Source organism: Pangasianodon hypophthalmus, chromosome 16, assembly GCF_027358585.1.
Source record: "Pangasianodon hypophthalmus isolate fPanHyp1 chromosome 16, fPanHyp1.pri, whole genome shotgun sequence".
NCBI classification, from domain to species: Eukaryota; Metazoa; Chordata; class Actinopteri; order Siluriformes; family Pangasiidae; genus Pangasianodon; species Pangasianodon hypophthalmus.
In genome coordinates, this window is record NC_069725.1 from 15,500,197 (window position 1) to 15,517,202 (window position 17,006).

General features: G+C 36.4%; 1 protein-coding gene across 9 annotated transcripts in view; it reads right to left on the reverse strand.

Moving 5' to 3' along the window:
* The window catches only part of lmod3 (leiomodin 3 (fetal)), a 41,581-nt gene that overhangs the window by 15,914 nt on the left and 8,661 nt on the right, over positions 1 to 17,006 (reverse strand). For 2 of the 9 annotated variants that reach the window (XM_053240626.1, XM_026921259.2), the window contains exon 4: positions 13,421 to 14,737. The exons of 6 other annotated variants lie outside the window; for them this stretch is intronic. In XM_053240626.1, coding sequence (XP_053096601.1) covers positions 14,690 to 14,737 — 48 coding nt within the window. In that variant the 3' untranslated portion in view covers positions 13,421 to 14,689. Of the gene's footprint in view, positions 1 to 5,758; positions 11,825 to 13,420; positions 14,738 to 17,006 lie in introns of those variants that run through there. One more of the 9 variants, XM_053240625.1, reaches the window with a different exon arrangement.

Consider the following 17,006-nt stretch of genomic DNA (forward strand, 5'->3'; position numbering starts at 1 on the left):
GAGTATGCTAAATTCTTTTTCTTACTGTGAAACAAACATTTAGGTGAATTATAGTGATTTTATTATTATTATTATTATTATTATTATTGTTGTTGTTGTTGTTGTTGTTGTTGTTGTTGTATTTGTATAAATTGAGGTATTGGCAAAAATCTCTCCTGTAATACATCAGTCTGGCCTCTAGAACCCACTACAACCTTTGGAAAATGAAACAAACATTTCAAAAACAAAAAACCCGAAAACAAAACAAACAAACAAAAAAAACAGTATTGTATTTGCATAAAGGGAGGTATTGGCAAAATCTCACCTGTAGTAAGTCACTCTGGCCACTAGAAACCTACTACACTTTTGGCAATGTGAAAAAAAAAATTAGGTGAATGATAGTGAATTTTTCTTCTAAAATAACTGAGTACTGTTTTTGTACACAGGGAGGTATTGACAAAATCTCGTAGCTCGTAGCTGGAATTTAAAACTGTGAAAAAAGGGTCAATAACCTGCTGGATAGAGACAATACACTAGGTATTGCACACACAGTATCTCTTCTCTTTGTGCTCTAGCTGTTATGAAACTTTTCAATGCGGAGCGAAGCTCGTCCGTGACTCCAAAAAGCAGGTTGCTTTACAGCGCATCATTCTGCGCTGGAGATGCGCATATGCATGTATTAGAGCCTTTCATACTACGATAGTTTGCGCAATGAAAGATTATTAATATTTATTTGTTCTGTCGTATCTATCGTATCTGTTGCCCTATTAAAAAGCTGCGCTATACAGCCAAAAGTAACGCCTTTTATTTTTATAGTACATATTTATTTTGTACTATTTATCACGAACGTATAAGAATTTTTTATTTTTTTTTTTTTACATTTTATTAGATTTAGCAGTAAGAGTACACAGTGAATGATACATACTGTTAATAAAAATAAACATTTGACTGTTAATAAAAATTAATAGTTATTAAAATATGTATTTAAAAGTCACATTTGAGTCTTTATTTTAAACCAACTTAAGTTCTGCATTTTTAGGAACTCATTTTAATATTTTACTAGTTACGTTGGTGGAAAACAATACATTCAGGCAAATCATATTATTAAGTTGGAAGGTTTATACAGGTAAAGTAATTAATTCATTTGGGAAAAAATAAAATATTTAAGTTGCAGTAAAATTAAGATAGATCAATAGGAATTATGGGATTGACAGAATTCAAATCATTTAAGTTTGTTTGACCTATTAAAATTGAGTTGATCTAAAGTGGTAAATTTATTTTAAATAACTTTTTTTGTGTGTTACCAATTGAAGTAATTTTTGATAAGTTGATCCAACGGTTAAATTTTTACAGTGTAAGCAGCTGAGAGGTTTTCAACAACCAACAAGTCTTTCCACTTGAACATAGGCATTTTATATGATTTACATTTTACATGCTCACATGTCCAATATGTCAAAGAATATCAACAGCGGCCAGCGTAGGGTTTTTCTGTCCATATTGTGTTTTTCTGTTCATCTTGGGTCCACACACTTCACAATATGCATGCATCATGTGCAAGAAGTACATATGCAACACACACACAGTACAACTCTCCCCCTCATGTGTTGTATAGGCTGGTATGAAAAGGCAATGTGTTCAGTGGGGCTAATGTGTTGTCTAGACTGACATGGTTCCTGTATGTGTTCAGCTTGTGTTGTGTAAACTGACCTGAATGGATTAAATTTCTAATGAAGTTCAAATAAATATAGTTATGAAAAACCTTGCTTTATTTGTAAATTTGTTGAATTTTTTTCTCATATCTTGATTATAATTGATTTTCATTTTTTATTACATTTTATTAAAAAACAAACGAAAAACGAGTAGCAATTTAATTCATAAATATGGTCTAACAAAGGTAAAGGGCAAATATTAACCATATATGTTGTTTATATTGCTTGTAATTGGGATGAAGTAAACATCTGTTGAGTTTTTTAATATAAAATTGTTTGATTGTGTTGAATTAAAAACTCAAAAAAATGCAGCTGGTCCACCAGACCCAGGAACACTGGCTGATTAACAAAAATATGAACACCACACAAGGGTTAAAGACATACACTAGTGGTGACGCATGTAACTGCAATTAAAGGGCAAAGACTTCTCCTAGACACACTGTTTAGCATTGCTTATATCCAAGAAGTATTTCACCTTTGAACTTGCCAATGAATGTATACAGCATTTTCTCTACAAATGGACAGACAAGACAAACAGACCCCATGCAGTCCCTCGCTCAGTGTTCAGTCAAAATTACTGGAGGCAATACTCATGAGAACTGGAGCCTGATAAGATTGCTTCCATTCCTAGCAGGACACATGGTGCCGGAAGATGAGCCAGCATAGCTCGTGCTCATGGACCAAGATATTTTTGAGCTTGTAGTGTCACCATCCCACATAGATGAATCTATTGCGTACCTTGAGTGCAAGATTTCAGAACACAGGCAGAGGTTCCAAGAAGTTTTTCCTGGTGTGAAGTTGCTACTTAAAAACACCACTTCTTGGACTACTTCCCTAAACTGATCAAATAACTTGCACATCTGTGGACCATGCGCTTCGAAGCCAAGCACAACTGTCAGTCTTGAAAAATCTGCACTGGAAGTATCAAATGTTTCATCAGTTCCTCTGGATGTTTTAAGAGAAATAACACAGGCCATCAAAGTCACGTACCCAGATCCACAAGCGTCACAAGCAAAGGCTTTAATTACAGAAATGGGGTGATTCTTGTTTGTGGCTCTGTTAGTAGGGTCTTTGATTTTGCAGAGATTATCCAGATGTGTATCGTTCAGAAGAGACTGTGTTTTATAGTTAAAGGGCTGTGTGGATGGTATAGGGAGCACTTTAGGGACATTGAACTGACTCCTTCACCAAGTTAAGAGAGATTTTCATTCTTAATCTCAGTGAATTAGTTGATGAGTATTTCCTAGCTGACAATAAGGTTGGGTGGCTTCATTTGGTAACACTGAAAAGACAAATACATGCATAACAGTAAAGTTGTTTTATTTTAGTTTTTGAATAAAGCTAATTTACCCAGGAATATGACAAACAGACAAAACACACAATGTACTCACTCCACTGTGTATGCCATAGACAATGAGTACTAAAAAAATACACATTATACATAATATACATACAGTAATGCACATTAAACTTTATACACACTATACACAGTGCACAGAACTTCATACTTAGAGACGTGCTGAAATTGAACGCATTACAACTGTGCCATTAGTGTCAAAATTCTTCGCTAAGTGAGATGAACACACTTCAAAACTTTTGAAGATTTTTGGCAGTTAAAGGGGGGTCCAAGGACGAAAGATCAAGAAAGTTCTTCTGCCTATAACACGGGTATGATTACTGCACTCAACACTACAAATGCTCAAAGGTTGTCAAGAATAATAACAGTGGGAAGGAACTATTGGATTAAAATTTAGGTGAGGATTGTAATTAGAGGTGCACCCATCCCCCTCTTTTTCTGATTCTCTGATTTTGATACCTGAACTTATGGTGTCAGATGATACTATGTACCAATTTGATACCAATGTTTTTATTACTGCTAAGTTTAGAATAACTATACCTCACTGAGTGGACCTGATGTGAATTACTCCCATGTGTAAAAAAACAAAAAACACACCCACACCAACATGTTACTTTATTATAACACAGAAAAACAAATAAGTAAATTTATTTGTAGCTGATGACAGTACTTCTTTTTTTTAAAAACTTGGTTGCTGGATAGTGCAGCATCAAACTTGACAGTAATTTCAGTAAAAAATTCTATATTTTGTAAATATAGAAAACATTTACAATATTTTTTAAAATCTGAACAATAGTATAAGCCATTTACTTTTTAGAAAGAAAAAAACTTCAAAGCAAATGTAACTTTAGACAGCTATCAGAAAGTGACACTTGAGCATGGAATCCCTAGTACTTTGGCTGAACTTACTGAAGAAATATGGACCCCAACTTCAAAAAGGAGTTCATGAACTTCACATCTACACATGATGTGCACAACAAGGGCACCATTAAGGTGATCTATATGTATGAACCTTAGTATCTCCATCACCCTCATCATGCGATACAGTCATACTGTCTTCTACTGCATCCATAAGTTCATCCTATGAACTATCACCTACTTCATCCCATGAAGCATTGCCTAGTTCATCTCAGGGGTCAGTTCCACACACCAAGTTTTCCTGGACAAACAATTTTGTTGTGATCCATTTCTCCTATGATGCAAAACTTCAGCTGGAACAAGGCAATTTTGAATACAGATGAAATGGTTCCTTACTTAATCTTGATCCAAAGCTCAAGTCAGCCATTTTAAATGGGCTTGTTGAAGAAATACTGAAATTCAAAGTCTATCTCTCTGAATTTGAGTTCAGTGAAGTGGCTGAAGCTCTTACAAGAACTCATCCTTGCCTCAATGAACAAGGATCAGCATCAGGGTGCAGCAGCTGGAGGACAAGTCTTAAATATAAATTGGGCAATTATCAAACAAAATTGAGGAATCTTGGCTGTCCTGAAGTGACCATTAATTTGCTAAAACACAAACCTGAGGGCATAACCAATCAAGCTTTTGAAGTAAAGACACCACGCAAGGCTGAAGTAAACTTCTGCCCCTCATGTCCTTCTGGTGAAACAGCTGACAGTCTTGAGAGGATCAAACTCATCATTCTTTCTGAATTTGAGAAGAAGAACAATGAAAACAGTGAAAAGTTTAATGAACCTTTGCATTGAGGAGACAAGAAGTAGTCCAGGGATCTCTACTCATTGCTGACTTCAAGAACTGATGGCCGGCCCCATTCCATGAAAGTGAGGTAACTCAGCTGAACGTGTTTTTTTATTGTAAATCAAATCCTTTATTGTCACTACACGATATATACACAAATGTAATGAGTGAAGATCTTAGGTGCATGTTCCACCAACATTGCAGCCTGTAGATACATGTCACTGTTCATTAGTGACAATATATCATACTTCCATTGTTTTTATATCAGGTTAATGATTTTTTTTTTATCCTGTACCCCTAATCCTAACCCTCACAGCAATAAAATGCTATTTAGACTGCTAAAGGTCACAGATTTCTATAGTTCACAGATTTTGGCACTACAGAGCCAGTGCCGGGTAGAGTGTGTGTCATAACGATTACATAGCTATTGTGTTATTATATGACCGAGAGATTTAAATACAGGTCAACATGGAGAAGCAGCTTTAATTTGGGTGCAAAACATGGTGCAAATACACAACACTGTTTGCACATCTACACCTGTGGTACAATTGTCTGCCATGTCGCTCATAACAACAATGCAAACACTTCCACTGCTGTCCTACAAGAGCCACGTTTCCGACGGGTACATTCGATACACCACTCTCCAGCTCTATGGGACTGTCCCAGGCTGTGTGTGAACATAATCACATATTATGGAAGTGCTGGCAGTGTGAGTGAACAAAATCCTGCAATTCCGGAACACTAACCTGGACTACTTTTCCAGGAATGTTCCGGAATCTCCGTGTGAAAGGGGCTTGTAGTGTCTGACAAAACACATAATAGACTCACTCCACAGTGTATGCCACAGACAATATGTACTTATAAAAAACATACACGATATACATAATATACATACAGTAATACACATTTAATATTATATACATAATATGCACAGTGCACAGTATTTCATATGAACAGCTACTGGAATATATATATATATATATATATATATATATATATATATATATATATATATATATATATATATATGAAGTCCAAGTCAAAAAGTCTTTACCCTAGAGTCCAAGTCAAGCCTGGAGTCTTTAAGCTAGAGTCCAAGTAAATGTATAGTTACTGTATAGTAACGATAAAGAAAGTGTATAGTAATGATAAAAAAGACTGGTTGTGTGCAAATTACAACTGCATTTTTAGAAATAGCACTTCTTTTCATAGAAGGAAAGGCTGAAAATATTTTTAAAATGCCACTTGAGACATTAAAAAGTCCTTCAATTTTACACACATAAAGGAATATTAATGTCCAAAATGACAACCCCTATTTAGTGTTGACATCTTTTAAACCAAGGGTGCTCAATCTTATCAGGAAAGGGCCACTGTGGCTGCAGGTTTTCATTCCAACCAAGCAGAAGCCACACTTGAGTCTATTGAAAGCCAAGATCAATTGATTAAACAGGTGGACTCAGGTGTGGCTCCTGCTTGATTGGAATGAAAACCTGCACCCACACTGGCCCTTTGTGGATAAGATTTGACACCCCTGTTTTAAGCCTTTTTGTCTCTAAACAAACAAACAAAAAAAAGAATAACAATGAAAGGAGACAAGTCTCAAGCAGAGCCAACTGGAAGCAATATAATTTTGTTCTTGTAAAGGGAAAACTAATTTTAAAACTAGAGAAAGTTTTTTTTAAGTCTATAGAGAAAATTGTATTCTTTTATGAAGAGGAGAAAGTTTATTAATTGGTGTTTATGGATTGTTGGTTATTCTTATGTAATGTCCTTGGAAACTTGAATAACATCAGACACTATACCACAAATAATGAGTAAAATATCATAAGATATTATATTTTGGACATATCCGTCTAGTCCTAGGTGTGTCTCAATCTTTCCACAGCACTGCTATTACATTTCAAGAAGATCGAATTTGAGAGTGTCTTTGCACTGAGTCTGGCACGATGAGGGCATATGATAATGCCCCCATGACTGAACACCCTCTCAACTGATGCACTGGTCGCAGGAATAGCCAACACTTTCATGGCCACCTGATACAGCCGTGGAAAGTCCTTTGCATAGCTTTTCCAAAATTCCAAACAGTTCATCTCATCTGTCTCAGATGCTGCTGTGATGTAGGAATTCAGGTCAGAGCAACCACTACTTTGTTTCTCTCACTTTGTTTCTCTTACTTTTTTTGATTGTTTCCTCTCCATTGCTACTCTCAATGAGTGGGATCTCTGCCATTGCAAGGACTGAAAGTAAAGGTCAAACACATTTTGGGCTATATAAGAATGACACCATCATTTAAAATTAACGTCTAATTAACATTTTTGCATACAGCCAACATTTAGATAGACATAAATAAAATAACAAATAAAATAGTCAACAGGCCTATGAATGCAACAAACAGCCAAGAATAAGAAAACATTCTGCTAACGAAAAATATTACTTTATGATACCTTTGTTAATAACATTTTATTTATGTTTGTTTTAACTAGATTGAAATGTATTTAAAGAAGTCCCACAAGTCACCTTGCAACACATACACTCACCATCCACTTTATTAGGAACACCTGTACACCTGTACATTCATGTAGTTACCTAATCAGCCAATCATGTGGCAACAGTGCAATTCAAAAAAATAATCATGCAGATCAAGAGCTTCCGGCATTGTTTATATCAAACCTCAGAATGAAGAAAAAGTGTGATCTCTGTGACTCTGAAACCAGAAAGGCTGGTTTGAGTATCTGAGAAACTGCGGATCTCCTGGGAATTTTATCTACAGCAGTGTCTAGAGTTTACATACTATGGTGCAAAAAAACCAAAAACCTTGAGTGAGCAACATTTGTGTAGGTGGAAATGCCTTGTTGATAAGAGAGATCAGAGGAAAATGACCAGATTGGTTTGAGCTGCCAGGAAGGATATAGTAACTCAAATAATCACTCTTTACAACCGTAGTGAGCACAAAACATTGAACCTTGAGGTGGATGGGCAACAACAGCAGAAGACTACATTGGGTTCCACTCTTGTCAGCTAAGAACAGGAATCTGAGGCTGTCATGGGCACAGGTCATCAAAACTGGACAGTTGAAGATTAGAAAAAATAATTAACTGGTCTTTTTCCAGTCTATTTTTATGCGACTTAAGTGTGACTCAGTCGCCAACTTGAGTGCCTGTCTCTGTCCTATAGTGATTGTATTTTCCACATGGGAGACTATGGCAGGCCATACAATGCTTTGTATGCATTTTATGACACGTGGTACAGTGATAGAGGACAGTATCAGCTGTCTTCACATCAATTTTAGTGTACACAACTCAACCCTTCTAGTGCCATGAATAGGGCAAATTTGGACATATGTTTACAATAATAACTCCGCAATAGAATGTCATAGAAATGCGATTCCACTTTCTTCTGATTCTTTGACCAAACTTGGTGTATCACTGAAGGACCTCATCCTAGGGGTCTCCTAGGTTGTTTTGTCTAAATTCACCTCTTGATGGCACTACAATTAAAAATTTGTAAAATTGCTTATAACATTTGAACCACTCAACACTAAATCGAGATTCTTTTCTTCTTGAGTCCCTGGAAAGTTTCCGATCTTGTGGATATAACAAATTTATGACTTCTGAAACAGCATGTCAAGTATTTTGAATTTTATGAAAAACTTTTTTTTCTACTCCAACAAATTTTGCCCAATCTTCACCTAATTTGGCAGGCAGCATTGTGAGATCAGCCTGAAAAATATTTATTTCCCTGATGATTGATCTACATGACGGTTTGTCCATAACACGCAAATGAATTTGATGGCAAAGCTGCCAAACAGGAAGTGAGGGCATATCTCAGCAACCTTGTGATGTATTATAACCAAACTTCGTTGAAGGACATCACCTTAGGGGTCTCCAACAATTTTTGTCTATTTCACCTCTAAATTGTGCTATAATTCATAAATGTCTAAAAATTGCTGGTAACTTTTTTAACCTCTCAACATCAGATCAAGGTTCTTGTTGCTTCTGGTACCTTCAAACATTCTGAGTGTACTTGGTTTAACAAATTTGTGATTTCTCAAACAGGAAGCTAGCCATTTTGAATTTTAATAAAAACAGTTTTTCTGCTTTTTCTCTTACAAATTTTGTACAATAACCATAAAATTTGGTAGTGATCATTGGGAGATAAATCTGAACAAAACTTGTTACTCAGATTTTTTTAATGATTGCTTTGTCCATTAAGCACAAACAAATTTGACAGCCAAACAGGAAGTGAGGGCATATCTCAGCAAGGGCATATCTCAAAATTGCTAATAACCTTAAAACTGCTCAACATCAAATCAAGATACATGTTTGTCTTGATCACCTTGAAGGTGCAAAGTTTTATTGATTTAACAAATTTGTGATTTCTCAAACAGGAAGTCAGACAATTTGAATTAAAAAAAGGTTGTTTTTTAATGAATCTTTTTGCATCTTCTCCTACAAATTTTGTCCCATAATCATGAAATTTGGGAGAGATAATCATGAGACCAACTCAAACAAAACATGTTTTTAAGATTTTTGATATAGTAGATGGGTTTTTCCATAATGCATGAGTTGCAAAAATCACTAAACAAGATGTGATGGCATATCTCAGCAATGGCGTGATGGATTTTCACCAAATTTTGTAGATGAGTAATGGGCCTTGTCCTAAGGGAGTCCAAGAAGTTTTGTCTAAATCCTCTTTAGGGGGTGCTATAATTCACAAATTCATAAAACTGCTTATAACTTTACTGCAATCCTGATTCTTTCTCTTAATTCCCTGGAAGATGCATGTTACAGATTTGTGTTTTGCCAAGGAGGATGTTGGCCATTTTGAAATTTAACAAAAATTATTTTTTGCTATTATTTTTCTCATATATTTTGTCTAATCATCATGAATTTTGGATCACAGCATTGCCAAATCAGTCCGAAAATTTCATCCATAACCGAAACTTGGCATACACATCAGAAATGTTGGTTAGCATGGTCTCACATAAGATTGAATCCAGGTATCACCTTAGGGCTCTACAGAGTCCCCATTTGACTTTTTTTCTCAAGTATGTTTCACCATCATGCACCAAATTTGGTAGGCATATGGGTCTTCTTAAGACAAATGAATTTCACACTCACATCCATTAACTCTGCCAAACAGGAAGTTGGCCAAATTTCATTTTGTGTGTTTTGATGGGTACCAAACTTTCAAATACTCCTCATCAGATACAAACCAAGTTTGGTCAGCATGATGTCAAGATGTCCATGATACCAAATGGCAAGGCAATCAATTAACATATTAAAACACACAAACAGGAAGCATGGCATAATTCCACTTTATATCATGAAATGTGGCCCAAAGTTCAAATTTATATTAAATGCTGGTGCATAGTCATATACCCAATAGTGAAGCCCCCATGCTCGATTGTGACCCCCCTCTTGACAGTTTTCCTCAGTATGAGCATCCAGTTTCACTTACATGCACCAAGTTTGGTTGACATATGGGTCTTATTAAGACAAATGAATTTCATAATAGCATCCATTAATTCCACCCAACAGTAAGTCAGGCAGTTTTTATTTTTGATGGGTAAAATACTTTTAAATACTCCTTCTAAGGGATTCACTGGATTCCAAAAAATTTGGTTAGCATGATGTAAAGATGTCCTCAACACCAAATTGTGAAGAAATTTTTTCATATGTTTGATGGTTTTGCTAGGGCCAAGCAATCAATTAACATATTACACTGCACAAACAGGAAGTGTGTTATATTTTGACTATATCACGCAATGTGACCAAAAGTTCACATTTATGTTCAATGATAGGGCATGATCACATACACATGCCAATAATGATTTATTGCTATAGCACCACCAACCCACAACAAGAAATGAAGCTTATAAATCAAACTTTCAAATACTCCTTCTAGAGCAGAGGTGTCAAACACAAATTCTACCTGGGCCCGAATTCTTCTGATTACGTCCTGAAGGGGGGCCTATAGAAGAAGTCCATAAATATTCCGACAGTGACACAATTTTTGTCATTTTGCCTCTGAACATCACCACAATGGATTTGAAATGAAGCAGACAAGAGGTGATTGAAGTGTAGACTTTCAGCTTTAAGTCAAGGGGTTTAACAAAAATATTGCATTAACCGTTTAGGAATTACAGCCATTTTTTACAGAGTCCCTCCATTTTCACAGGCTCAAAAGTAACTGCCAAACCAACATAATCATAAATATTAGGATTATTTTTAATATGTGGATGCAAGTCAATGACTATCAATGACTGCCTGAAATCTGAGACCCAGTCTGGAATCTGGAAGCAGTCACATCATCAATAAACTCCAGTGACCCAGTCCCATTGGCAGCCATACATGCCTATGCCATAACATTGTCTCCACATGTTTGACAGATGATGTGGTATGCTTTGGAACATGAGCCCTTCCTTTCCTTCTCCATACTCTTCTCTTCCCATCATTCTGGTAAAGTTAATCTTGCATCAGAACTGGTCATCAGGCTTTTTTTTAGTGTTTTTTTGTAAGCAAAGTCTTATCTGACCTTTCTGTTCTTGAGTGTTACCAGTGGTTTGCATCTTGAGGTAAACTGTCTGTATTTACATTCAAGGCGTCTCTTGATTGTAGACTGTTTTTCTTCAACAAGGCCTTTTGGAGTTGCTGAGGTCACCAGTGCATTCTTTCTTTTGAGAATGTACCAAATTGCTGATTTGGCCACTCCTAAACTTTCTGCTATCTCTCTGATTGGTCTGTTTTGTTTCACAGCCTAATGATGGCCTCCTTCACTTGCATCAACACCTTTTTGGACTGCATAGTGAGAGTTCCCATGAGCAGCTACCAAATGCAAATTTAATGCTCCAATCAACTCCAGACCTTATTATTATTATACTAATATTATTATTATTATACTAATTATAACAAAAGGTTTTTTTTTAATGGCTGCATTCCTTTGTTTATTCACATTTTATTGGATACCAGCTGCTGTGGTGAGAAACATGATTAGCCAGCTGGATGATGCATTTTCTGTTTGAAAGTTACTAGCCATTAAATATGGAGCACAGAGGTATGGAGGTGAGAGAAGGTGGAGCAGCCTGCTGCAAAAGAAAAGTAGATCAGTAACATAAAGTATAATTTTCCCCTATTATTAATGTTATTTTTATCATCATTTTAATCATAAAGGTATTTTTTTAACATTATATAATATGGAAATATTGTTTGACAGTAGATTAAGCCTTAAATGATTAAATATCAAATTGGTGTCATTTCTGCACCTACTGCTATCTGACATCCACCTGAAATGCTTTACACGCCTCAATTTATTTTGTACAGTTCAGGAAAACAATCATGATTCTCTCTTTATGTATATTTCCTCATGCCATTAAAATTAATGTCTGGTTACGCCACGGGCAGGACAACACACAACGTGCTTCTGAATCAATTTTAGACATGAGTGTGATTTGCATCAAGCACAGGACACAGCCATTGATTTTACCCTGCATTTCAGACTGCAGGGAAGCCAGCCATGGTAGAAACCATGCATATATACATGGCAGTTTGCAATAACTATGCTTTAGATATTTTAAAAAGTGGAAAAAAGGCTACCTCTTGTCAGTTTTAGTTAAACAGCATGAGGTGTTTTCGCACGTTCAGTACAATTGCGGTCACTATGCTGCAGATCTCTGAATAGTGTGAAAATACTGAACAGTTTGACTTGTTCTGGACGATTCATCTGATTCTTACCAAATTTGTTCAGCAGGTTGTCAAGATATCCATGATGCTAAATTGCAAAGGAAATGCCAATATCTCAAACAATGTAGCCATGGTGAGGCGATGAATAAACATGATGATTCTCAAACAGGAAATGTAACAATTTTACTTTACATCATGCAATGTGTAGCAAACTTCAAATGTATGTTATATGATGGGACATCATCACATACTTAAGCCAACAGTGAGACCCTGGGCTCCACAGCACCCCGCTGACATTTATCTTCAACATTAGCATCAAATTTCACCTATTTGCACCAAATTTGGTAGCCATATGGGTCTTCTTAAAGAAAAATGAATTTCACAAAAACATCCATTAATTCCATGCAACAGGAAGTAGGGCATTGTCATTTCTATGTGTTTTGAGGGGTACCAAACTTTTAAATACTCCTCATAGGGAATTCATCAGATTTAAACCAAATTTGGTCAGCATGATGTCAAGATGTCCACAATGCTGAATTGCAAAGGAATTTTTGATAACTTAAAGTATATTGCCATGACAAAGAAATCAATTAAAATATTATACCATGCAAACAGTGGCATATTGCCACTACATGTCCTGCAGTGTGGCCCAAAGTTCACATTTATGATTAATGATGGGGCATGGTCACATACACATGCCAGTAGTGATTTACTGTAGTGCCACCAACTGGCAACTGAGGCTTATATGCCAAACTTTTTAACACTCCTCTATGGAGTTTATGGAGTTCATATTTAAACCAAATATAGTCAGAATGATGTCAATATGTCCCTGATATTTAATTGTGAATGAATTTGTGTTATCTTAAATGGTACTGCAATGGTGAGGGTAACAACTGATCACGTCTCGCAATCAGGAAGTGTGGCATAATTCCAAAGTACATGATGCAATGTCGCTTAAACTTCACATGTATGTTGAATGATGGGACATAGGAACAAGGCCATAGCAATAGTATTTTTAGTAAGATGTCACGATATCCATGATACTAAATTTTTTGAAATCTTAAACTGTCTACCATGTGATGTCATGTAATCAGGGAGAGTAGCATAATTCCAAAGTACAGCAATGAATGTATCATAAACATCACTGATATATTAAGGGATAGGGCACAGGAAAGTACACATGCATACAGTAAGTCATTGTCATAGTGCCCCCAAATGGCAACAGAAAGTGAGGCTAATAAACAAACCTTTTTAATATGTCTCTTACAGGGTGAGTAAGAATCATAGCACATATAGTCAGAATGATGTCAATATATCCATGATATTAAATTGGGAAGCAAATGTTGAAATCTGGAACAGCATTGCCATGGTGAGGAGATCAATTATCATGTCAGGCAGTGCAAACAGGAAGTGTGGCATAATTCCACTGTATATCATGCAACATGGCTCAAAGTTCATGTGTATGTTCAGTGTTGTGGCATAATAACATCCACATGCTGATACTGACTGTTGTAACAGACACTGCTGTGCCCTTGATGCTTGGGCCCATCAATCACTGCTTGCAGCTATATTTTTTGATTGAATCTATTCAACAAATGAGGAGCGTCTCAAGAATTTTTTAGCCTAGCAGGAGGCAGCAGTTGTAGCAGTTCTGCCAAACTAGATGTTAGTTAGATAAAACATGAAAGTGGAAACATTTGTGTAGATTAAAACGTTATTTTCCTTCATATTACTGTAAATATAAATACATTTGCCACTGGGCCTGAATCTAAATACAGCATCAGCTCCATAAATATTTGGGTAAACAAAAGTGGAAATACTTTGTTCCCAGGTTACACATCATAACATAGCTAGTTTAAATCCAACTTGTAGGAACACAAAAAAGGAGGCACAAAAAGGAGGCAAAAAGATACAGTGTTGCTATCCAAATCATTCTGTTGAACTGTTTAAAAATTAAGCAAAATTAAAATCATAGCCATTGGCAAAAAGTATACCATATGAAAATAGTGAGTGAAGAGATTACTAAACACATTTATGTAAGGGAAAGAGTATAATAAGAGTTAAAGACAGGCTGTTATATGTATATATACCAGTGGATTTCATGCAGCTATTGTAATATAAATTAATGGCTGATAGAGAAGCCACACTGCGATCAAAACAGCATTAAAAGAAAAATGATGGCAGTGTATGGCTCGTACAGCAGTATCTGATTAGACCCATATTGGCTACAGGTACAGGTGAGCAGTCTGTCTAAAAGCATGTTGTCATCATAAAAGACTGGTTTCCCTTGATTCCAGAACTTTGGGAAGAGGCACCTGTGGATTATAAAGTGGATTTGTCTTCAGTATGGTGCATAAATCAGATATATTTTTGCACAAAGCACTTATAAGTATATTCAGTGAACTAAAATCAGAATTTAACTGGCTAACTTCAGAACCTTGATCTTTACCTATTTATTGTTATTTAATATTTTACTGCCCTTTTCCATGTACATATGTAAATGTGAGTTTTTCCTTTAACATATTGCTGCTTTTCACACCAAATTTCATTGCACACAAGTATAACAACAATAAAGATTTCTAAAACAATAAAGATCTTTAAAAATTTCTTTTTATATTTTTAGGGGTCCAAGCACAGAAGGTGCTGAAACCCTATTGTTTTCATTAGGATTTTTAGGGATCCAAGCACCGAATGTGCTATTGTTTTTGTTTGGATTTTTATTGTTTTTCTTCTTCTTCTTCTGCTTCTTATTCTTCTTCTTATTATTATTATCATTATTATTATTACACTATGTAACACAATTTTTGTTCCTGGGTAGTAAGTGTTATTTTCTAATTGCTTATGCCTCAAAAGTTTAGAACATTGTTAATTGTTAATCCCCTCAAACTTTGCTTTTGTGACCAGGATATTGGTATTTTGAAAGTTAACTATTTTCATTGAGAAAACAGGCAAAATTTTGTCTTTTTGTTCACATAAAGTCAGAAAAAACATAAATTTCAAAATATGTTTTTTTTTAATGACCTCAAAGAGGATTACAACAGCCCATCTAGGTATGGGCTCTACAAGACCTCTGAAGGTGGGCTGTGGTATCTGGCACCAAGTTGCAAGATGGGGCCTCCATGGATCGGACTTGTTTATCCAGCACATCCCACAGATGCTCAATTGGATTGAGATCTGGGGAATTTGGAGGCCAAGTCAACACCTTGAACTCTTTGTCATGTAGTTCAAACCATTCCTGAACAATTTTTGCAGTGTGGCAGGGTGCATTATCCTGCTGAAAGAGGACACTGCTATTACGGAATACTGTTGCTTGGTCTCCTTAGGTAGGTGGTATGTGTCAAAGTTACATCCACATGAATGCCAGGACCCAAAGTTTCCCAGCAGAACGCTGCCCAGAGCATCACACTGCCTCCGCCTGCTTGCCTTCTTCCCATAGTGCATCTTGGTGCCTTTTCTTCCCCAGTAAAGTGGCGCACACACATGTGATTCATCAGACCAGGCAACCTTCTTCCATTACTCCATGGTCCAGATCTGATGCTCACATGATGATTGTAGGCACTTTCAGCAGTGGACAGGGGTCAGCATGGGCACTCTGACTGGTCTGTGGCTATGTAGCCCCATATGCAGCATGCTGCGATGCACTGTGTGTTCTGAGACCTTTCTATAATAGACAGCATTAACTTTTTCAGCAATTTGTGCTACATTAGCTCTTCTGTGGGATCAGACCAGATGGGATAGCCTTCGCTCCCCACGATAATCAATGATCCTTGGGTGCCCATGACCCTGTTGCCAGTTGTCCTTCCTTAGACCACTTTTGGTAGTTCCTAACCACTGCATACCAAGAACATCCCATAAGACCTGCCATTTTGGAGATGCTTTGACCCAGTCATCTAGCCATCACAATTTGGCCCTCATCGAAGTTGATCAGATCCTAACGCTTGCCCATTTTTCCTACTTCCAACACATCAACTTCAAGAACTGACTGTTTACTTGATGCCTAATATATCTTGCCCTTTGACAGGTGTCATTGTAACGAGATAATCAATGTGTACTACCTGTGGTGCAGTCTGCAGCCCTTGTTTGCTGCTTGAGGCTATGTTTATTATTGGAGTTCCAAGGACAAATGTGGTGGAACCATAATGTAATTGTTAAGATTTACCTTTCTCTTCTTATTATTATTGTTAGAGGGCCAAGCAATGAAGGTACGTAGGCACCTATTGTAATCGTTAATGTTCTTATTATTAGACTTATCTACTGTTATTCTATGTTTTCTTATTATTCTTCTTCTGCCTAGGGTATCTATGGCAACCCATAGAACCATCTGGTAAAAAGTTGTGAATTTTGGCACACTGATTGGGGAGGGTGTACGGAACATCATGCCCAAATTTGGATCAAGTGCTGCCAAGAATCTAGCGCCACCATCGGGTCAAATTTTGGCCTAATTTGGAGAAATGTTTATGTTCATAACTTTTGAACTGTGTATTCAAAATTTAAAACCCAGGCATCTCTGGATTCTCTGGGTTGAGATGAGATCAACTTTTTCACCTAATTAGATTTTCTCCCATTTTGGATTTTGTCAAAAAC